Source organism: Sus scrofa, chromosome 1, assembly GCF_000003025.6.
Source record: "Sus scrofa isolate TJ Tabasco breed Duroc chromosome 1, Sscrofa11.1, whole genome shotgun sequence".
Taxonomy (NCBI): Eukaryota; Metazoa; Chordata; class Mammalia; order Artiodactyla; family Suidae; genus Sus; species Sus scrofa.
Window position 1 is genome coordinate 32,581,187 of NC_010443.5, and position 21,251 is coordinate 32,602,437.

At 39.8% G+C, this 21,251-nt stretch overlaps 1 protein-coding gene across 41 annotated transcripts in view; it reads left to right on the top strand.

The window, feature by feature from the left end:
- EPB41L2 (erythrocyte membrane protein band 4.1 like 2) overlaps nucleotides 1-21,251 on the top strand; it is a 212,434-nt gene that overhangs the window by 162,977 nt on the left and 28,206 nt on the right. For 13 of the 41 annotated variants that reach the window (XM_021088067.1, XM_021088043.1, XM_021088130.1 and 10 more), the window contains 8 exons: nucleotides 269-441; nucleotides 4,825-4,997; nucleotides 9,557-9,619; nucleotides 11,553-11,699; nucleotides 13,036-13,137; nucleotides 16,896-17,063; nucleotides 19,095-19,148; nucleotides 19,357-19,914. In XM_021088067.1, coding sequence (XP_020943726.1) covers nucleotides 269-441; nucleotides 4,825-4,997; nucleotides 9,557-9,619; nucleotides 11,553-11,699; nucleotides 13,036-13,137; nucleotides 16,896-17,063; nucleotides 19,095-19,148; nucleotides 19,357-19,914 — 1,438 coding nt within the window. Of the gene's footprint in view, nucleotides 1-268; nucleotides 442-4,824; nucleotides 4,998-6,630; nucleotides 8,462-9,273; nucleotides 9,310-9,556; nucleotides 9,620-11,552; nucleotides 11,700-13,035; nucleotides 13,138-16,895; nucleotides 17,064-19,094; nucleotides 19,149-19,356; nucleotides 19,915-21,251 lie in introns of those variants that run through there. The other 28 variants (XM_021088313.1, XM_021088324.1, XM_021088334.1 and 25 more) reach the window with 20 other exon arrangements.

The window sequence follows — 21,251 nt, forward strand, 5'->3', positions numbered from 1 at the left end:
TGATACACACTGGGAACAGCTGCTCTTTTGCTCAGGTTGAGGAGAACATATTATGCATACACGAATGGAGAGTTACTCATCTTCTTCTCATAAAGCTCTGTGTATAGAAGGGTTTATAAATAATGCTCTTTTTTAGTAGAAAGTTTAGGCAGCATTTTGGGGACCAAAAAGTCATACTTAATGAAATGAGATATTAAAATACGTAGTTTTAAAGCTTAAAAAAAAATCCATAAAGTCTAACTTTGTTCCTCTTTTTCCCCCACCATAGGCTTGTGTCTCCAGAGCCTCCACCAAAGGCCAAGTTCCTGACCTTGGGGTCCAAATTCCGCTACAGCGGCCGTACCCAAGCGCAGACCCGCCAGGCCAGCACCCTCATTGACAGGCCGGCGCCGCACTTTGAACGCACCTCTAGTAAACGGGTCTCCAGGAGTCTCGATGGAGGTAAACACCTTTATTGTGGTTCCGGATTCCACAAATCTTTCTCTAATCCAGTGGGATCAGAAAATGCTGATCTGGTTAATAAAGCCCCAGAAAGACCCTGGAGGGATAGCCTTAATTTTTTCCTTCTGAATAAATAAAATACTCTTACTTGTACACTCACAAGAAAATAATTTTATAATGTTTGAAGTTGTCATTTTGAGTCTAAATTTTCTTGGCAGTGTCAGTACACATAAATATTAGCTGAGTTCTCATGGATGATGTGTTTGTTGGACAGATGTTTTTACTGGTCTGACTTAATCGTGATGTATTTTATGTGACTTAGTTTCTCATGTTCAGGTTTCTTGAACTTGTTATTTCATGGCAGAAATGTAATTCCAAGGGAGTGTGGAAGCATGTGAACCTTTATGCAAAGGAACGTAAAACATTCATCGCATCATCACGTCTTTATGAGTTTAAAAACACTTACTAAAGCTTAGCAGACATTCCAGCACATGGAAAACCATTCACAGCTTCAAAGGATTAGTTTAAATACAGTGTTCTCACAAAAAGAAAGGAAATATAATATGTTCATCTGTTCTTGCACCCAAGGGGAGACATCTATAAATTTGTATATTTTTTTTCTATTGGAATTCTAATTAGCTACATATTTGTAGCTCTTAATAAATTACACATGGAAATAAATTGATGTTGCTTCCCTTGATGTGTGTGTTTGCATGTTTGTGTGTGTGTGTGTGTATCTTATTGCTCTAATTTGGGGTTTCTATAAAAGAGTTGAGGTTTATTTTATATATTTATGAGGTTTGTTTTATATATTTATGAAAGATTTTTTCTTTCTACTTTATAGAAAGTAGTTGGTATGGATTCCTCTCTACAAGCAGTAATTTTCCAACATTTTTTTGGTTGATTAATTTCAAAACATATATAAATATAAATAGTCATGTTAAATTTGAAAATATCTATTTTACTACTATTAGCAAAAATCTGTTTTTGATATCTGTGTGAAATATGAACTTTGAACAACTTATGTTTCAAATAATTAGCCAAAACAGACTGGATATGCCATAAGAGATAAAAATCTTCTCTCATGAGCGGAGCATTGACACTCCTTGGCCTTGATCTATTTTTCCTGGAATAAACTTGGCAAACAGATCCAAGCAGACACATGGAGATACTTGCCAACATTTGTTGGTGGGTGTTTTGGTATATATAGTTCGCATCTTGATTCTGGAGAATCTTTCATGTAGTTTTATGAGACCACAGAAAAAAATGTGCAACAGGATCATAAACTGTGGTTCAGATAAATGTCCACATTCGCAAATGTAGCAATTTAAATTTAGTGAATTATTACTGTACAATAGTTGTCAGAGTATCTCTTAGCTCATCAACAACTGAGCGCTTTTTACAAGTCTGAAAAATATGCCCGCTTATGTAAATATTCCACAAGCCTTGCCCCTTGTCACAAAGAATTTATACAAGTGCTGAGTAAATGTGATCAGTGTTGTTGAATGCCCCGAGAGAAATTATTCCTCTTTTTGGAACGCGGTTTCAGCTTTTGTGTTCAACTCTGAGGTTTTGTACCTCTTATACTGCCAGGGTTAGGGTCTACAAAGAGCAGTAAACCAGTGCCTTTTCTTTGAGGTATATAAACAGTGCTCAAGGAAACCCACCATCTTGTATGGACAGTTAGTGCAGAGGGTAATAGTAGGCCTGTATCCGAAAACAATGATTTTCACAAGTAAAAGCAACAAACATGGCACAGTAATCCATTATTTTTCCTTTTGTGTTTTGGACACTGTAATTCATCAGATGGGCAAGTCATCAAAAGGATTATTGTGTCATTGTGAAAAATAGGAGGCTTTTCATGCCAATACATGACCAGGCAGCTAGGGAACTACTTGGTTAGGACTTATGTTCTCTTTTCCCCCCAGAGCAAAGCTAGGCGGTAACCGTACTGAGCTTTATTTTTCCCGCCACACCATCAGTATACCTTTTTGTTGTTGTTTTTTTCTTTTTCCTGTTTTTAAACAGACTAGACAAGATGCATAAATATTCTTCACTTTATGGTTTGACAAATGAAAATAAACCTTCTAGTGATTACATAGGAGAAAAATCAATGGGATACCAAATAACAAACTTTGTTCTGTCAGATAACAATCCATCTGGAGTAGCTCTCTTTAGAATAGAGAGATTCCAAGATTCCACAGTCATTCCAGAAAGGAGGCAGATCAGTCCTGGAGAGCACTGACAACCAAGATGCATTTGGGAGGGGCGGATATAAGAAGCAGGGACATTGCGGATGGTGTCATCAGGGGAGGGAGGCCTGTCTGAGGAAGAACCGTTTCAGTTGAGACTTGAAGGGCGAGAAGGAGGCCACCACGAGTAAGCAGGAGAGAAAGCATTCCAGGCAGCAGGAGTAGCAGATCTGAAAGTCCTAAGTTCAGGGACAGCTTGATAACATTCCAAGAATAGAAAGAAGGCAAGTGTTGTCAGAAGTCACCAGTGATGGGGAGAGGTAGGCTGGGAGGGGTCACTACGGCCCTTGCAGGCTGTGATGGAGAATGTGGGTTTTCTAGGAAACAGTTGAAGGATTGGGCAAACACATATGTGTACAGTGCTATCTTAAAAAAAAAAAAAAATCACTTCATGCCATGTCAGGAATAATTGGAGAGGATTTGAGAGGAAGCTCAAGCAGCTTGGTTAGGGATAGTCCCTGGCCTATAAGCTTGTCAGGGTTCTGCAAGGGTTGAATACCTGAAAGAAATTATTAGCCACAAACTGAAATCAATACATGTTTAATAAAAATATGCAGTGTCAACACTTGCCACCCTCATTTGGCAACTTCAAATTTGATATTCATTAAAATTTTGATATCATTACATTTGAAACCATTGCTAGGTCACATTTCCTCATTTTGCAGTAAATTTCTGAGGATGCATAATGGGGTTCTTAAAAATCATAAACATAGACTAAAGAGTTACTCAGAGCCATATAGTTTCCAAGGAAAACTTCTTAAAAATCTTTTAAAAATTGGGGGGGACCCTAGAAAATAATTACACTTAGTGTATGATGTGAGTTCATTTTAATGTTTAATATGATTTGGTCTGGGCTTTCCAAAGTATGCGTATTTAAGAGCCACAAAAGTCTTCACAGGGACCTGGGTGGTAAAATAGAGATGGAAGAAACTGGCCACATTGAAAAATCTATCCAAGGACTCCTTTCAGCTTGCTGGTCGTTGAGGAGTAAAGGAGGAGACTTCAAGCTTTCTGACTTGAGTAACTGGGTGCCAGCATGAGAGTGAGTGTATGTGGCAGAAAGTTAATATAGGGGAAGAAGGAAGTTTGGACAGGGCATGTGGGGGTGTGGATTAAGAGGTTTCTTGTAACACAATGGATAAGAGGTCTAGGTGTTGCCCAAGGTCAGTGATGGGGGATCACACACGTTCCCTGCCCTCTAAGAACTTGCAGCCTGAAGGTCTTTGTTTCCTAGGCTTCCCTAGGGGCATAGAACCGGAGCACAGCACACTACGTCAGGAAGTGCTTTTTATACAGGTGAAGTGACCTCAGTGGTTGTCTCAGCATCGGCGGGGGATGGGTGGGGGGGACACTACAGATGGACAGAGGCTTCTGCCGGTTGCTGCCACTTCGCCTTGTTGAGATTTAAAGCCATCTTAGGCTGATCTGCTGTATGACAGAAATATCTACACAGTCTGTGTTCCTGCCCATCTCTAGGAGAGATGGGAGCGCATAAGGGTGAGATTTGCTGAGGCAGAGCATTTCCATGTATTAGACCTACTGTAGGTCAAGTTGAGGCGTTCAGGAGGAAGGTTAGGAGGATGGAAAATATTAAACAGAGAGGTTTAAACACAGAAGTAAAATCCGTCCTTACTGTCTTGTTGCAGTTTTAACTGGTGTTCTAATTAAAGGTTCCTTTATGGAGGCAATCATAAAACTTATTGAAGCAAATCATTTTAATAACTAGTTTTTTGTTGCTATAGAGAGATTCAGAAATAAGTTCAGGCAAGATTAAGGAGACCCTGGGGAATTAAAATACTGCTTTACTTTGTAATTCTGACATAGTGCTGACCCTGATGTTTCACCTGGTCTTAGAGCTCCTCCTACTGGCCAGTTCCATAATGCGTGTATATCCTTGAACAATCTCTGATTGGAGAGCTGTGATTTAATGGGTCACAATTCAGAATACTTTCCGAGTTTATTTTAACAGTGGTTTGTTTGAGATGTTATTTTCATAATCAAATAAGGTTTCTGTTTCTATTAATTGTCTACATGCTGCCTATTTATCTGTGAAGGGGGTGGAGGGGAGACGTTTCATAAAATGCTGTTGTTTAAATGTTCTAAAGTCATCCAAATGGTCATTCCTTACTAGCTCCAGTTGGTGTTGTGGACCAAAGTCTTATGAAAGATTTTGCTGGCCCTGCTGGAGAGGTGTCAGCATATGGCCCGGGAGTTGTCAGTCCTGCCGTGGTACAAGATGGTGACGGCAGAAGGGATGTCAGAAGCCTGGCTAAAGCTCCACCAGTGCAGTACATTGAAGGAAAGGTATGGCAAATTAGTCGAATAAATGGTTTTAAATATGTCCTCGGACTAGAGGCTGTCTATTGCACATGTCGCGTCAGAACTCAAATATCATTTAAAACGAGTCACTGTCTGTTCTCTGTTGATATAATCATATCAGTTTTCCACTTTTCAAATATGTGTAGGCTCTTCCTGGTTTGAACTGGGTCTCTAACGTTTTTCTGATTGATGTTTATAAAGCAAAATATTTCATCACAAACTATCTAAATGCAAGTAAGTAGTTTACTGGTCTTTTGTCTGTCTTTATAATCATCCTCTTTAATTATTCCCCCAAATTATAAGAGCTCTGATGATTGGAGATTCATATTTGGTTTGTTTCAAGTAAATTTTAATGTGTAGCTGTACTTAATTATTTTATTATATTGACTTGAAATTTTTGAAATGAGGAAAGATGGTCTTTATGAAAACTACGCTATAATTGAAGAAGAAATTCTTAAGCAAAAAGTAACTTTTTGTGAATGACGAGTGAGAAGATGGTGTGTTGCGGTTGGCCTTATTTGGTGCGTATACCATAGTAAACGGAGGCATAACATTTATTGTGTTTTCAAATTTGTCACTATTTTTTTATGTTACCCTGGGTAAGTACAGTCGCCTAGAAGTTGATTTGAAGTGGCCTTAAGTTCTTCAGATCTCTTTTCCATGCTACACAAAGCAGCTTGCAAATGGGCAGCACTGGAAGTAAATATGAAGAAAAAAATGAAATCCTATGGATTTATGTTTTCAAAACTTTAACTTTGAAAAACTTAAAGACATGCAGCATGAATTTTTTTTTTTTTTTTTTTTTTTTTTTTTTTTTTTTTTTTTTTTTATCAGCATGAATTTATAAAGAACCTGCTGGCTGAGGTGGCTGCCAGTGTGTCAGAAATTCCTGCGCTTGCCAGCCTGTCACCCCAGCAGAGAGAAGGGCTCCAGTGCCGCAGGGGCCCTGTCTTATGCTGGACAGGTGCTTTGGGTGGCGGGTGCCATCAAATCCTTTTCATTCCTTTGTTAAAGAATGTGTGAGGCTTCTATTCTACAAAGTACTTGGTTAAAAATTAGTTTAAAATAACAGAAATCGCGGCAAAGAAGGTATTCTTTAAATGGCTACAAAGGTGTCAGAGTAGCTTATGATTATGCTCCCGAAGCATCCAGGAGAGTGACCACTTCCATTGGAAATAGCATCTCAGAAAGCCTCTCTATTTCGTCCTGCCTGGTTCGTTGGATACAAAAGAAAAGTTCGTTAAACTCCAAAGGAAAGTCTCCGTCTTTGGCCTTCTTGCTAATGCTCTCAGTGTTTGTCAGCAACCAGGTTCAAAAGTAATAACGCTATTTCAATTTTATAGGATCTGTTTGCAGCCAGTTGGGACATAATAATTAAATCAGTCTATACCTATACATTGTATCTCATAAAAGTAGTCCAGTTGTCCTCTGTTAAAAAATGGGTCGTGTGATTCATTTTCTAATGACACTATGTTAATATGATCCCTACTTCGAAGTACAAGTTTGCACTAATTACCTACTTCTTCTTCTCTCCTTTTTCTCTCGTGCCTTTGGTGCTCCTTTGAATGTATCCACTGTGTTATTTCACATGCAACCACGGGTTTGCTTTGGAGAATAGTCTATTTCCATGTGCCCACCTTCACCACTCATCTGCTGTGCTTCATCTCTTTCCCCAAACCTGCTGCCAGTCCCTGAAGTGGACCTGCTTTCAGACATTTCAGAAGAAGACCCCTTTGGGGAGGCCGATCAGATCCCACTAGATGGCCTAGAGCTCCTTCCCCCCAGGGAACCATCAGAGCAGGCGGCCTGTGATCCTGTCTCAGATCCTGTTGAAGCCCCTCCTGAGGCCGATTGTCCTCCCAGCCATGAGATGCCTCTAAAAGGGGCTGACCCCAAGGATCTCGGGTTCGGGTGCTTCTCCTTCAGTTTCTGCAAACGCTTTCCGCCTCGCCTCCCCTCGCTCCTCAATGAGGACGGGTACCTCGTCTTCCCCAGCCTCCCCAAAGTCTGGGTCTCCTTCCTCCCTGCCGACGTCCAGCACTACGTTCCCATCACCTCCCCTTCATTCCTTCCTTCCCTCATCCTCATCTTTGGGCTCCTTCTCTCTGCTTCTCAGTCAGTGCCTTTTTCTCTCACCTTTTCCCTTCCTCTGGCTCTCTCCCTGTGCTACCTGGAGGCAAAAGCCACTTCCTTGACTGTTTCTTATGACGGTGACTTGAATGACAAAACAGAGGAAGAGGAAGCAGTTGCTGGCACTCCTACATAAGCTTTAATCTGTGTGGTCCATCAAACTACACTTCCTCTTGTAGAGTGTAAACATGTGCATAAATTTCATCACGGGTTACCCCCAGAATAGTATGCTCTGTACATTTTCACACACACGTCGTTTTAGTGCATGAGAAGTAAGTATAATTAAGCCCTTCCCCTCCACTGATACTCATTGACTAGATCCTGCAATCCTAAATTGAGAGCAGAGCTATAAGGTTATTTTATAAATATCTGAACTATACTAGGCCATGAACAAAAGAGAAGGGGACCTGTGTTACCCTTGATAATCCATACTGGGTCTCCCTATTTTGCAGGTAAATGTCAATGCCGTTTCTATAGGATAGAAACTTTATTTTGATATAGAACCTAGGATGCCATGGACATGACTGTAATTGACATGTATTAGCAGAATTCCTTAGTCTTGATATTTCTTTGTTAGAAAGCCAAGCTTGTTCTTGCATTTGTGAGGCTCCATCTGTAACCTTTACTCATGCCATGTAGGTCTAATCTCAGAAACTCCTCGTGTCCCTATTATTACAGCATTTGGGGACCAAATGAAGTTCAGGTAGTTCATTTTGTTTTTCTTTCTTTTTTTAAATAAAACTCAAAATCATGTATAAGAGTCATCATCAGGTATTTTGTAAGAAGGATACTTTTTCATCACCTTTTCTTAACTATGTATGAAAAACGAACCATAGCTTTTTGAAAATTTAGATTCCAGAGCCCTAAGATTGACTTCTTAGTGTTCTTTTATTTAAAATTAGGTGTCTGGTTTGAGGATTTGTGCCCCTATATGGGGCCACCTCTGTAGCACTAAGCAGTGCTCACATCTCAATAGTTTTTGATTATCTTGCTAAATGTTCTGGGGCCTTAGTGTCCTATATCCTGTGGGTACTATTAATACATAGACTATATCACAAAACTTTTAGAGCAAACCTAAAGAAAAATATGAAGATAATTAGGCATAGTGAAAGAATCTATGATTCCTAAAGATTACCCAAGGAATGCCAAAGATTGATATTTGAAGAGAATTAAGTATTAACCAGGGAATTGGAAGATGATTCTTAACAGATTGTTGAGTGTCTAATTTTTCCTTTCTGATCAAAAAATACTCTTGGAGTTCCCTGATTACCTCTCAAAAGTGCTTGAATGAGGTTTTTTGTCTTTTTTTTTTTTTTTTTTTAAAGCAGCACTTCGAAAACTCTGAGATTTGACACTGTCATTCCGATAAAGAACAAAAAGAATAGATATGATCCCACCATAAATTAACATGTAAAGATTAAACTATTTTGTTATCTGAATCAATATTTATCTTTTTTGCTATTCCCTTTCATGAGTCAGTTGTCATGAGTATTTATGATAGTTTAAAATTTACAACTTCACTATTTGGGTTGTTAGATACTGAGAATCATCTAACTGAAAAAACACTCTCTTTAAAGAATATTATGAAGGAAGAGTGGCCATCAAATATGTTTTTTTAACTACCCACCATTTTGCATGAAAGTAGCAAAATAAACCAGTTTTCCTCCCCTCAAGAAGGAAATCTATTGTTAAAAAAACCAAATGATGGGGTGAACATTCCTCCTTGATAAACAACGGAAGCCAAAATTTACCTCGTTACAGGTTGCCCTCACCACTAATTGATTTAGACGTTTCAAATTAGATCAGTTTGAATTATGCCATTTTTACACTCTCATCTTTTCATTCCTGAGTAAAAACACATTCAAAAGCAGTGCATAATCTAGGGACTGGGAAAGAGTGGAGCTTCCATTTTTTCCATTCCACCTGGCAAAGGACCATGTCCATCATTTGTACAACACTGTAGGTGAAGAAAGACCACAGTGGCTTAATATTCCCCATCTTCTGAGGGCCACACAATGAAGGTTGGTAATGCTGGTTTACCATTTAAATTCAAATACAGCTTCTTTGCACCGATGGTAGCATTTCCATTAATACTCCCCTTCTTTCTGGCCGCTTGCTGTGTGACCTCCAGGCGAAGATGGAAGAAGAGGAAACACAGCTGGAGGAGGTGGATATTTTCCCCCAAAGTTAAATACCTGGTAGCTGCTGCCTGCCGTTATGATTGTGTGTGTGGGGGGGTGCACTTTTAGAGTTTATTTGTGAATTTTGCTTGTTGTGGCTTTAAGTTCTTAAGATTTTTTTATTCCTCTTTTGATTTCTCAGACTATCCAACTCTGGGTCATTTCTGGTGCTTGCTGATTGATACATTTATGTTTATTTGCCTTTCCCCCCCTGTGTGTGATTTAATTTCACAGAAAAATTCCTTGAGAGTAGAAGGGGATAATATTTATGTCAGACATAGCAATTTAATGTTGGAGGTTTGTATAATTTAAGAAAACAACTCTGTCCTAATGGCTGCCAGGCTGCTGTGTTCGGGAGGTCACGCACAGGCTGGCTGTCACCTTTCAAGCACAGTGCATGAAATGCATGGGGAAAATTCAACTTGGGAGTGCATGTACGGTCCGACTTTGTTCTTTTAAAGTGGCTTAGGTAGGAACTAGAAGTTCTCAAAGTGACAACTGGGAAAAAAAAAACCCTCTGTTTAATCAAAGGAATAAAGTTTTTATTAATTAATCTTGAAATTCTGCAGTAAACCTATTTGCTCTAATGGGTTACCCAGGGTACAGACTCTGAAGTAACACAATCCCATCCTTAATATACATTCGCCAAAACATATTTGTTGATCTGGTGTTAAATTATTTGGCCCTAGATTTGTGTCCATTTTTTTTTTTTTTTTTTTTTTTTTTTGTGGGACACGGGAATGCCAGAGTTCATGCAATTAGGAATGTGGTCCACTTATCTTCCATTTGGGAATATGCTAATTAATGGGATTGTTTTGATTAAGAAAAAAAAAGAAAATCTAGCCACCCAATTAGGAATGTAAAATGTATTGTATTCCCCGTGTCACACGAGAACCGATTTTTTGGTTTTTATTTCTCCCCTTCTTATTATAGGGTATTACATGGCAATTTATTCAGTGGAGAACTGCAATCCTCAGTAATTTGACTAATCTGTTTGGTTGCTTTTGGCAGCTTTGATAACTGTTGGAAATGTATTTTTGCATAACTTACTAAAATGCTCTAAAGTGTAACACATAACATTGCTTTGAACAAATGCAAGAAATGTGCCTGATCTCAAGCCACAGACATTTTTCCATGCCATGCAAAGATTTTTAGATTTTCATGAGTTTTTGCAAATGGCGATAGAAGCTCATAGATGAGCTACTATGCTTGTGCATGAATACGGAACATCTAATTTAATCAGATGCATGACCTCTTTCTCTGGGAGTAGTACAATTGAAAGCTGTAATCCACAGGTGGCCCCATGATTTTTAACATGTAAGAAAACATTTAAAATTAAACTGAAACTATTTTCCAAACACTACTTTCATTCCCACAAATACCATTTATCAGGGCCAATCTAAAAAAATCACACAGATGACATTTGTCAGGGCCTATTTCAATGAAAATTGACTAGGTAGTTTTTTCACATCTTTGTCTGTCTAGGGACCATTTGGCATGTGGGTGGCTGGGCCCCACATTTATGCCTGGGGAGTACTTGAAACCAATATGACGTTCACTTATTTTAGAGAGAGGCCCAACAGAAGCAGCCTCTGGAAGCTGTTATGTTTATTCCATAAGGATTAAAAGCCATTGCTGGAATTTCCTGAAAAAAAGTCCGCTGTTGGTTTCTCCACCCCTACCCCCCCCCACCCCCGCCCCCCTTTTTTTCCTCGGATGACCCTAGACTGGCTTTCCTTTCAGGCCAGTTGTGCTTCTGAGTCCATCTTTGTCTGTTTTTGTTTGCTTCACTATGTTTAGAGAATACACCTTTAATAGGAGCCCTAATCAGAGAGATAAATTTGCAGGAACAAAATCACAGGTTTTATTTCAGATCAACCACTAGAAAGAATGGATGTTAGCCATTTTGAATATTAGTTCCCTGGCCTCCTTCTAATAATGTAAATAACTGCTACTTTAAAAATTCCAAACAGAGAAGAAATCAAAACCCTTTAAAATGTGAAAATAAAAAAATTACACATTGGCTTTATTTTCAAATTTTGACCAACTCATTCATAGGTGATAATATGGCTTTTGAGACTTGGCATTTTTCTTGCTTTACTGTGTTTTTTTAATCCTAAGTTTGTTTTGTCTTATTTTTTTGGTTTTATTTTTTATTTTTATCCTATTGGGTTTTTTTTTTTTTTCTTTTGGATTTTTTTACCCCCTTTATTACGTTACATACTGCTAGGACCTGGATAAGGCCCAGGAGGAAATACTGAAACATCAGGCTAGCATTAGTGAACTCAAGCGCAATTTTATGGAATCTACACCTGAGCCGCGCCCTAATGAATGGGAAAAACGACGTATCACACCTCTGTCTCTACAGACACAAGGGGTATGTCACTAGCTATTTGTTGGCTATATGTCTCACTCCAGCTGTTCAGTAAAATTTAGGTTGCTAATCTATTATGTTGATTCTGAGGAAGTCACAGAATGTTCCCATTTGTTGTATGTGTGCGTGTGTTTTAATGAAACTGCTAACAATTTTTTAAATACTAAATATTTATTAACAATGTAATACTTAATTGACGTAGTTCTTGGGTAAATTGTATGAGTTTCAAGATACTTTTGAAAGACTTTCAGAATAATTTCACTTACTCAAATAAATTAGTTGTAATGAATTATTACATTGGGTAACTTAGCAACTGGCATTATATTGTAGTTAATACCTTTTTTGGTTATTGACTTCTGAAATAGTTGTTTAATAATTAAAGAATTAGTCATTAAAAGGATGTAGGGATACAGGCCATGTTAGAATGGTTTAAGGTAATTACTATGAGGATAAAGAGTTAAATTTAACTTTGAAGACTGTTGAGCCCTGTTGAAAACTTATACAACTTAGTACTGAAACTTCTTAGTAATGAAAAGTAGTCTGCTGTTTTAAAAACATGTTCAACCATAACATCTCTCCAAACTCATTCTTTGTCTTTCCATGGATTATTCTTTCCACCAACAATATAAACATTGCTTTTAGAATATCTTCTCAAAATATTTCTCCATTCATTCACATCTACCTCTTCTTTTCTGATACTCCACAGTCTCTGCTTTGTCATCCAGGAATTGCCACAGGCTCATTTATTTTACATGAGGAGATAGTGATCGTATTATATTTGATATGCAATTTTAAAAAGTGTGTTCTAGTTTCATCTTCCCCCATTTCCTTTCACCTCCTCTTCTCCTTAAATTCATCATTTAGTCTGACTTGAATGTTAACCAAATTTTAGGCATTTGACTTAGATAGTCTCATGCTGTTTTTATTCACCTTCTCTTAAAAAAGCAAAGCTGCTGGTTGCTTTAAAGTTCTAGATTTGTGACCATGAAAGGAAATGAGCTCTTTAAGGAGCAAAAGTAATTGCTGAACCGAAAACACAACTTTTGACAATACTTAAGATTGAAAACACATAGCAGGGTCTTAGGAAGCAGTATATGACTTGAATTCTTATTTTCAGCTTTTCCGAAGCTATCAATGTCCATGTTTCAGCAATCGGCTCTAGAGTGTCGTGTTTTCTGGAGAAACAGTGTCTGATGACATGCTAGGATCGTGTCCTCCCTTTGTGTGCCGCTTCCTCTGGTTTGTTCCGCTGACCCACATGGTCTTTTTATGTTTGTGTTGCTATAGATGTAACGTACTTGTCTTACTTGTTGATTATGTCTATTGTTTGAAACAATAGAGCAAAGGAGACCGTCTTTTCAAGGATATTTTTTCCATGAAGGAGAAGCATCAGATGGCGGCAACACGGACAGTTGAAGAAAAAGCCCAGGAGGCAGACAAGGTGTTCACCTTGCGTCCTTGGACCTGCTCTTGCTTTTCCCCCTTTTCCTCTATTTCTGTCCACAGCTATAAGATACTCCTTTTTTCTTATGTATCAAGCTAAAATTTTTTTTTGGAAAAAATTTTTGAGCTCTTAAGAAGTGAAACTCCATGTGTAATAGAAACCCAGGTTCATTAGGTGAGAAACACCATACTGCAGAAGTACTTTACTTGAAAATCCCCACTTTGGAATGCAGACCTCTCAATCCATTTAAGCGACAAGTGACCCCTAGTTTTGATGTATGTGGCTGACAGTTGGGAAACCATGATTTCATGCAAAAATGCACTGTTTGTACAATGCTTATGTGAACTGTGACCGTGTCAAAATAACAAATTGTGTGTGATTTAGGTTACTGTTTTACTAATTACACTTGGAAACCTTTTGAATATTTACCTTTAAGATTTTTAATGGCATAAAAGATTTTGGTGTATGAGAGTAGCCCCTCAGATCTCTCTGCGCTCCTTCATGTATATGAACCATCTGGTATCACTAGGGAAGTTAGCTTTCCATTGCTTTTACATTCTTATTCCTCTGTTTTTACTGATTTTGCTTGGCCACCTGGTCAGCCTACTTGCAGGGCCTAAATGCTTAGATTCTAGTAGAGGAGACAGCAGACATGTAAATGAGGGACTAGAAAATTTGAGGTCCTAAGAAATGTTGAGGAAATGAAATACTTGTCATGTTAGAAGCTGTTTGGGAGGGCTCAGGAAGAGAGATTAGCAGTTGAGTTGAGACCTTAATGATGAGGAGGTAGACATGGGAAGATTTTTCCATGTGTAAGGAAGAACAAATGCAACAGCCCCAAGACAGGAATTAATTTAGAGGACTGAAACACTAAATGACAAGGTCTTAGAAAAGTCACAGAGGTCAGACCACAGCTCTCGGCAGGATCTTAAGACCACATTAACAATTTGGAGTTACAGGAGTGAGGAGAAGCCACTGGAGAGCTTTAAGCTGAGTAGTGACCTAACCCCGTGTGTCTGACAGAGATCCCTCTGATGCTGGATGGGGAATGGATTACAGGGGATGTAAATGAGACCACGGATCAGAATAAGGAGCAAGTATTCCCCTTTCACCATGTCTGATTTTGTTTATCAGTAGAGAGTATTTCTCATGAGAACATACAGGGTGGAGGTGGAGAAGGCAAAATAAATGAAAGATGAAGTCTTGCACGAAAAGAATTTGAAGTCTAGTTGAGATGAAATATTTCTGGAATACTGCAAATGAGAAAAGATAATGTCATAAAGCTAAGCCAAGTGGCCCCTTTATATATTTTAAAGGTTAGCATGAAATCTAAAGCCACTCGGACTGTGTGTAAAATGATGATTTTAATATCATCTGCTTTGAAATAATAATATAGTTTTTGAAAATTTATCCTCCTCAGAAGCAAGTAAAATGACATCATTTGATCAATTTAAAGTGATGTCCTCACAGTGGAAAACTTTGGGATTTTGGTGAAGATGTTGAAAATGATCATTTTTCAGGAGTTCCCATTGTGGCTTAGTGGGTTAGGGGCCTGACTAGTATCCACGAGGATGTGGGTTCGGATCCCTGGCCCTGCTCAGTGGGTTAAGGGTCCAGCATTGCCGTGAGTTGCAGTGTAGGTTGCAGACACTGCTTGGGTCTGGCGTTGCTATGGCTGTGGTATAGGCCAGCCGCTGCAGCTCCAATTCAGCCCTTAGCCCGGGAACTTCCATATGCTGCAGGTACAGCCCTAAGTAAAAATAAAATGATAATTTTCTTAGATGTCTAGAAAAATATATAAATGTATAATATTTAGGAGTGTATAAGCCATGTACAGTAGAAAACATTCATTCATTATTGTAGAAGTTACATAAAAACGATATATGAAATTTAAATCTGGAATTTACCCATTGTTAAGTTCCTAAATGGTTTATCTGGAGTTGAAGTTACTGCTTTTTTTTTTTTTCCTTATTCTTTTCCTCTTCAGCACACGCAGGAAAATATGTACTTTTTTGACACACACATGGATTGTTGTAACTGAAATTATCCATTTGCCCAACAAACATTTTTGACCGCTTACATTGTATCCCCCCCCACGCCCCATCAAATATCATATGACTACTGTTAGTTAATGACTACGTTATGAATGATTTTGAGAGCAGAGCAGAAAATTGAAAACTGAATCATGTTGTCTTTAATAAGCAAATAATTCTATTGTATATCCTCATGTGTTGTGAGAATTATGACACACTTGAACTTGTATAAAATAGTCTTTCAAGTCTAGTAGAGATTATAGAGATTAGTTTTAAGGTACTTTTGGAAATGTGTTACTGAGTAATTAAGATGCATGGCACTTACTAAACTCCCCAGTGATCTCTTACCAGGAGGTTCACCATCTCTTCCCATGGACCCCTAGGGATGGTATAATTATGGAGATTGTAATTAAGCTGAATCAGTCCAGGAGCTTTTTTTTCTCTCCTGAATATTCTAAGTGCTTTATGCACCTCCCCTCCTCATCGCATACCTACCCTTCACTGCCCCAAGGAGCATCCTACAATGCCTTTTGCTTCTTCACTCATTTAGTCTTTCTTGTATTTACCATCTCTCAGCAGTGGGGTTCACTAGGAAGCATTCCCGCATAATCTGACGACGAGAGGGGGAGCTTCACGGGGACTCTCTCCTGTTGGCATTCCAGGTACCTGGGATAGTCCCCAGCTTTCCTGTTGTGCCCTCAGGCAGGTTAGGAACCATCTTTTGAGGACCAGAAGTACAAAGACTACATTTGCCTTAGTAGCTTTTTAGGGACAGATGATTTTCACATTGCTCAGAGTTTCCCTTCTCTGAGTTTGTCTTCCTATTTGGAATTTTTTACTTTACCTGTTTCTTATTGAGAAAAAAAAAAGTACTATTTCTTCATTCCATGGCATATTTAGCATGTCTGGGAGAATTCCTGTGGGTTGCCATCAAAGTGCATATTGTACCTCCTGAGTGGTATGGGGAAGGGAAGAAATCATTGGAACTGAAAGGGTCTGTGAAGGTCATATACAAAACAAGGAAATTTTTTTTTTTGCTTTTTAGGGCCATACCTGCATCATATGGAAGTTCCCAGGCTAGGGGTGGCATCAGCTCACTGCAACACCGGATCACCGACCCACTGAGCAAGGCCAGGGATCGAACCCCCATCCTCATGGATACTAGTCAGATTCATTTCTGCTGCACCACAATGGGAACCTTGCAAAACATGGAATATTAAGTGGACCTCACAGTGATGACAAAGTTGGCAAGGCAAGGCCCAGAGTGCCTAGGAAAGGGCACTGGAGCAGGGCAGGGGAGGGAGGGGTAGGATCACCCAAGTTCTAACACAGAAATAAGTGCAGCAAGTGGAGGGGCCCCGAAGAGGCTCTTATGTGCAGAAAGGCTCATGTCCAGGAGGTGCCTCAAGAATACACAAAATGGTGTTTGATGGGTGGGTGGGTTGGTCCTGCTCAGTTTGTAATAAATCTTCAGCGGTAAAACAGAGTTTTAGCTGGTTTCTGTAGGTTAGAGCTCCCAAGAATTCTCACGCAGGGTGGAAAGCTGGCATCCAGGCAAATGGCCACAGACATCTGCAGAATCATTTAGAATCCTTGCCTTTCTTTCAATATGTGCTGTTCTGTGATTCTTTCTCGCGTAACCTTTCCTTTTTTTCCATAGGTCACTGCTGTCTGTTCTGACTTGTTGGTAATTCTTTGCTCTTCCTTTTCTGACCTCTCTAGAGCCTAGAAGAGGAGATAACATCAATTTTGTTTAGTGCAAAGGGCTTTTCTGATAGCATGAAAGCCTCCTTCAGCTCAGCCACCACTTGGACAGCAGAGGGCACTGTTGTGAACTCTAATGCACCTTCTGAAAAGCTTTCTTCCTCGCCCTTCTCACAGTTGCCTGAGGTGCATTTTACTTTGTTTCCCCTGTTTTTAAAAGCCACATATGAAAGTGATTTTTATCTTTTGAATATTAAGGAACCCTTTCCTCTAGTTCTTTCATGGGTGAAAATAACTCTTCCTGGGAGAAACATTCAAGAAAGAATGACTGAATTTGGACTTGAGGAAAAGATATCAATTGGATGTTTCTCCTGCTTCCTCTCCCCCCACTCCAATCTGCCTGAATTCAGAGACTCATTTAAATCACTGAGGCCCAGAGTCTGAGTTGTGATGCGGCGCTTCAGCCAAGTAGAAGCTAAAGTCTTTTTTTGCAGAAAAGTTTCCAAAGCCTAAATGTCTTTTAAACATCTTCTGATGGCTTATTTTAAAAATTGTGCTTATTTGGAAAGTCCGAAGTGCTTGCCGTACTGGACGAAACAATTATTTCCATTTTTCAGAATGACCCCTAGGTTCTCTGAACTTAGGCAGAACCTGTCTGGCCATTTGAGGTCAAATAATAAAAATAATATCGCTTTTAGAAATATTCTGATCACCGGATGTCTTTATAACATAGTGTATAGGTAGTTACAGTTAAATGTTATCTATTCGTCAAAGTAGTTTCAGAGTTTTCCAGTTTAACATTTGAAACCTCCAGGTTTTCAATAAAACTGGAAGAATGGCTCTCTTGTTCTTTCGCAACATGATTGACACGGTGCTAATTTTGAGCAATGAAAACGTGCCCTTACCACACATTTAAGAATAACCCTGCAGATCCAAGAGAGCATGTGAGTATATGTTGATGGGTGCTCTTTTAGGACATCTTGTTCATGGTCGTCCACGTTGCTGGAGCAGATAAACATGAGATCATGTTCTCGATTACAGAAAACAGCTCCAATCCAGTTAGTGTCTTGGCAGCGTCACAGCAAGGCTTGTTTCTGCCCTGAGGGTTCAGAGGTGCAGTGCTCTTCATTCAGCATCGAGATACCTTCTTGAATAAGCAGGGCTACTGTCTCTAGCTGAATTTTTTAAGTTAGAGCACCAGGCATTCGTGCTACCTGAATGTCAAAAAGTTGGCTAGGCATTAAATTTGATCCATGTAAATCAGCTTTCAAACAAACAAAAACCAATGTAAATCAACAATAATAGAAAAAAACAAAAACCTAAATAAAAAATAATTAAAAATAGGAAAAATTTTAATCTTGAAAAACCAACTCCTTTGTAAGAAAGTTTCTACCCTGATTATCAGTACCACAGCATAGTAAGTTATATTCCTAGTGTATTTGTTCTACAGGCATCCATCAAACATTTAGATACTATACTTAATGAGAGTAAATTTACTCCCCCAAGTAGATGTCTGCAGGGGGCAGCAAGGGAGCATCTCAAATAACAAACTTGATTCATTTCAGTTTTCAAGTGGAGGAGCTAAATTCTTAAGGGAATATAGTTGGCGCCATCACTGACCTGCACCCTAGTGTTATCCCCTTTACGAATCTATAAAACGGTTTGGGATGTTAACAACCATTCGTGCACCGACAACATCTTTATGTTAAATAACTACCTGAAACCAACTGTAATTTTGTCAATTAAAACCGCTTTTAAACAAGCCAGCCAAAAAGGTGTCGTCTTATTAATGCTATACCCTAATTAGGAATCAGGGTTTCAGGACAGGTGTTTTTTGTTTCTTTTCCAGCCTGATTAAAATCAAAACCATTTGTTAAATAGATGTTAAAAGTCAACATGTAAACTTTAACATGAGTAAGCTTTGATCTAATTCCAGCTTTCCCCTACCTTTCCAACAAAAAGGAACTTATGCGCATATGAGTGTAATAAAAGCATTTCATTTCTTTGGGAGTACGCTGGCTGTTTTTGTCCTTTTTCTCCCCGCTCTCGTCCGCTGCTGGCATTTGTCTGGATTGTCCTTCATGTGACCTTGGGCGCAGGTTTTTGTAGCTGTTGAGTCTTGCCGTGCTGTGTTTTGCAGTGTCAGATGTTTGTCTTGGTAGGTGTTGAGGTGAACCTGTATTGATTTTGTGTCCTCGGTTGCTTTTTGTTTCGCAGAAACGCGCTCCCGAGTCCGAAGGGCCTTGCGCCGGAGCCAGTGATGCTGTTAAGGTTCTCCCCTTTTCCATGTTTGCACCATTGCCCGACGTGTCCGATCCCCCCCTCACCATTTACCCCCGCTTCCCTTTCAGTCAGCCATCGCCATCACCTTTGCTTTTCTCCATGACATGAACCCGCCATCCGTTCATTTTGGTTGCCGTCGTTGTGATTTATTCATCGGTTTTTGTTTCCCCCTCATCCATTTTTTGTTTCCGTGCAGAGTTCACATGAGACTCTGAATGTAGTGGAGGAGAAGAAGCAGGCAGAGGTTGGGAAAGACGAAAGAGTAATCACGGAAGAAGTGAACGGTAAAGCGCTGGCCCCTGGGCGTGGTCCTGGGGAGATGCGGAAGGTGGAGCCGGGGACGCAGAAAGACTCCACCTCCCTGTCTTCTGAGAGCAGCCCCAGCAGTGAGAGCGAGGACGAGGACGTGGGGGAGTACCGGCCCCACCACCAAGTGACTGAGGGCACCATCAGGGAGGAGCAGGAGGAGGAAGAAGAGGTGGAGGAGGCGCCCGGCCCAGCAGCCAAGGTAGTAGAGAGGGAGGACCCGGTGCCAGCAACCCGCCCAGTCACCCACGCAGGTGCCAATGTCAGCACAGTAGAAACAGTGATCCAGGAAAACGTAGTTGCCCCCCAGATCCCCACCGAGAAGAGTGTAAACGAAGGCGTTAAGCAAGACGTGCGCGAAGACCCAGAGGACGAGCCGCAGAAAGTTAACGGAGAGGTGTCTCATGTTGACATTGATGTTTTGCCACAAGTTATTTGTTGTTCAGAGGTAAATGGGAGACCCAAGTGGGAGCTCGACTCTAGAGCTGTTTCTCAGGTGGAGACACCTGCCTCTCATCTTCTCCTGTCCTCCCAGTTCTCCTCCAGCTTTTTCAGCAAGATTCTGGTTTCCACCTCTCGCGGGAGGAAGGGGGAAAGGCCTGCTTTGTCGATTTTCTGCCCGCTGGGGTCACGGTTTCTGGCGTCTTTACTGCACCTGGATCACCTGATAGAGTAAACCTTCCCACAGCAGCCTCATCGTTGTTTTTTGTTTTTTTGGTTTTTTTCCTTCTCGTTTCACATTGAAAATTTTCTTTGCATGTTTTTGGATGTTTTCAATGATTTGTCTTTAGTTGCACTGCTTCTTCATACTAAATGCCTTTTTTCATTAGAAAATGACGTGTATTGTTGAAAAATGGTCCATGTGAGTGTGTGTGTTGCCGGTGTCACGACTGGGCTTGATTTTCTGGCTCACTCTCTCTTCAGTTTAAGATGCTCAGAAATGGCAGCAGGCTCCAATTACCACGGCGCTCTGCCTTCCACATTTGGCCATGACGAAAACATTATTTCTTGAGTGCCACTGTGATGTCCAGTTTTAGATTCCAGGCCTTGAATGGCCTGCTCAAGACACATCTTTCCTTCTAGGCAGTGAGAGGCTCATAGGAAGAAACCCTTCTCTTCTCATTCTGTCCTTTCGTCACTTCTGGGTTATTTGCACATTGATGATATGTTTGGTGGCTCGTCTCCAATGGATATGAGTCTCTTCCTGTTGCTCTTCACAAAAGAGAACATTCCACACTGCTCCTGTTAGGTTAAGTCTTAGTCACTAGGTGCAGTGTCTCTAATTTGGGAGTTCAAGTTATTCTAAGGGAGGGTTTACTTCCATGTGGATGTTCCTTGAGTCTAAAATTAAATGTCAACAGTAGAGGGATTATCCATATTTGCTCTCGTTCATGGGGTGAAAAAAAATCCTGAAATGATTTTGTCTTGAACTAATTAAACGGAGTTAGGTTACTTTTAAACTTCCGAATTCACCTCAGAGAAGACATTTTGAAAGTCTCTGAATGCTTTGAACTAATTTCTGCACTTAATATACTGGTTGTTCCTCGTTATCTAATTACACTTGGGAATTTTCTCTGGAGGAAAGTGCCGTAGTGTTTTGGTGGTAATGCCACCTGGCGGTGTATTAAACATACATGCGCAACACGCTGCAATGTCAACAGGCTGGGAACACCTCTCCTTTGGTGTTTGAAATCGTTCAAAGCATTAATGCAACAATGCAACAAAGTAACATGAGCTGCAACATTTTAATGTATGTAATACCAAAGAAGCACTGCACTTTTTAGA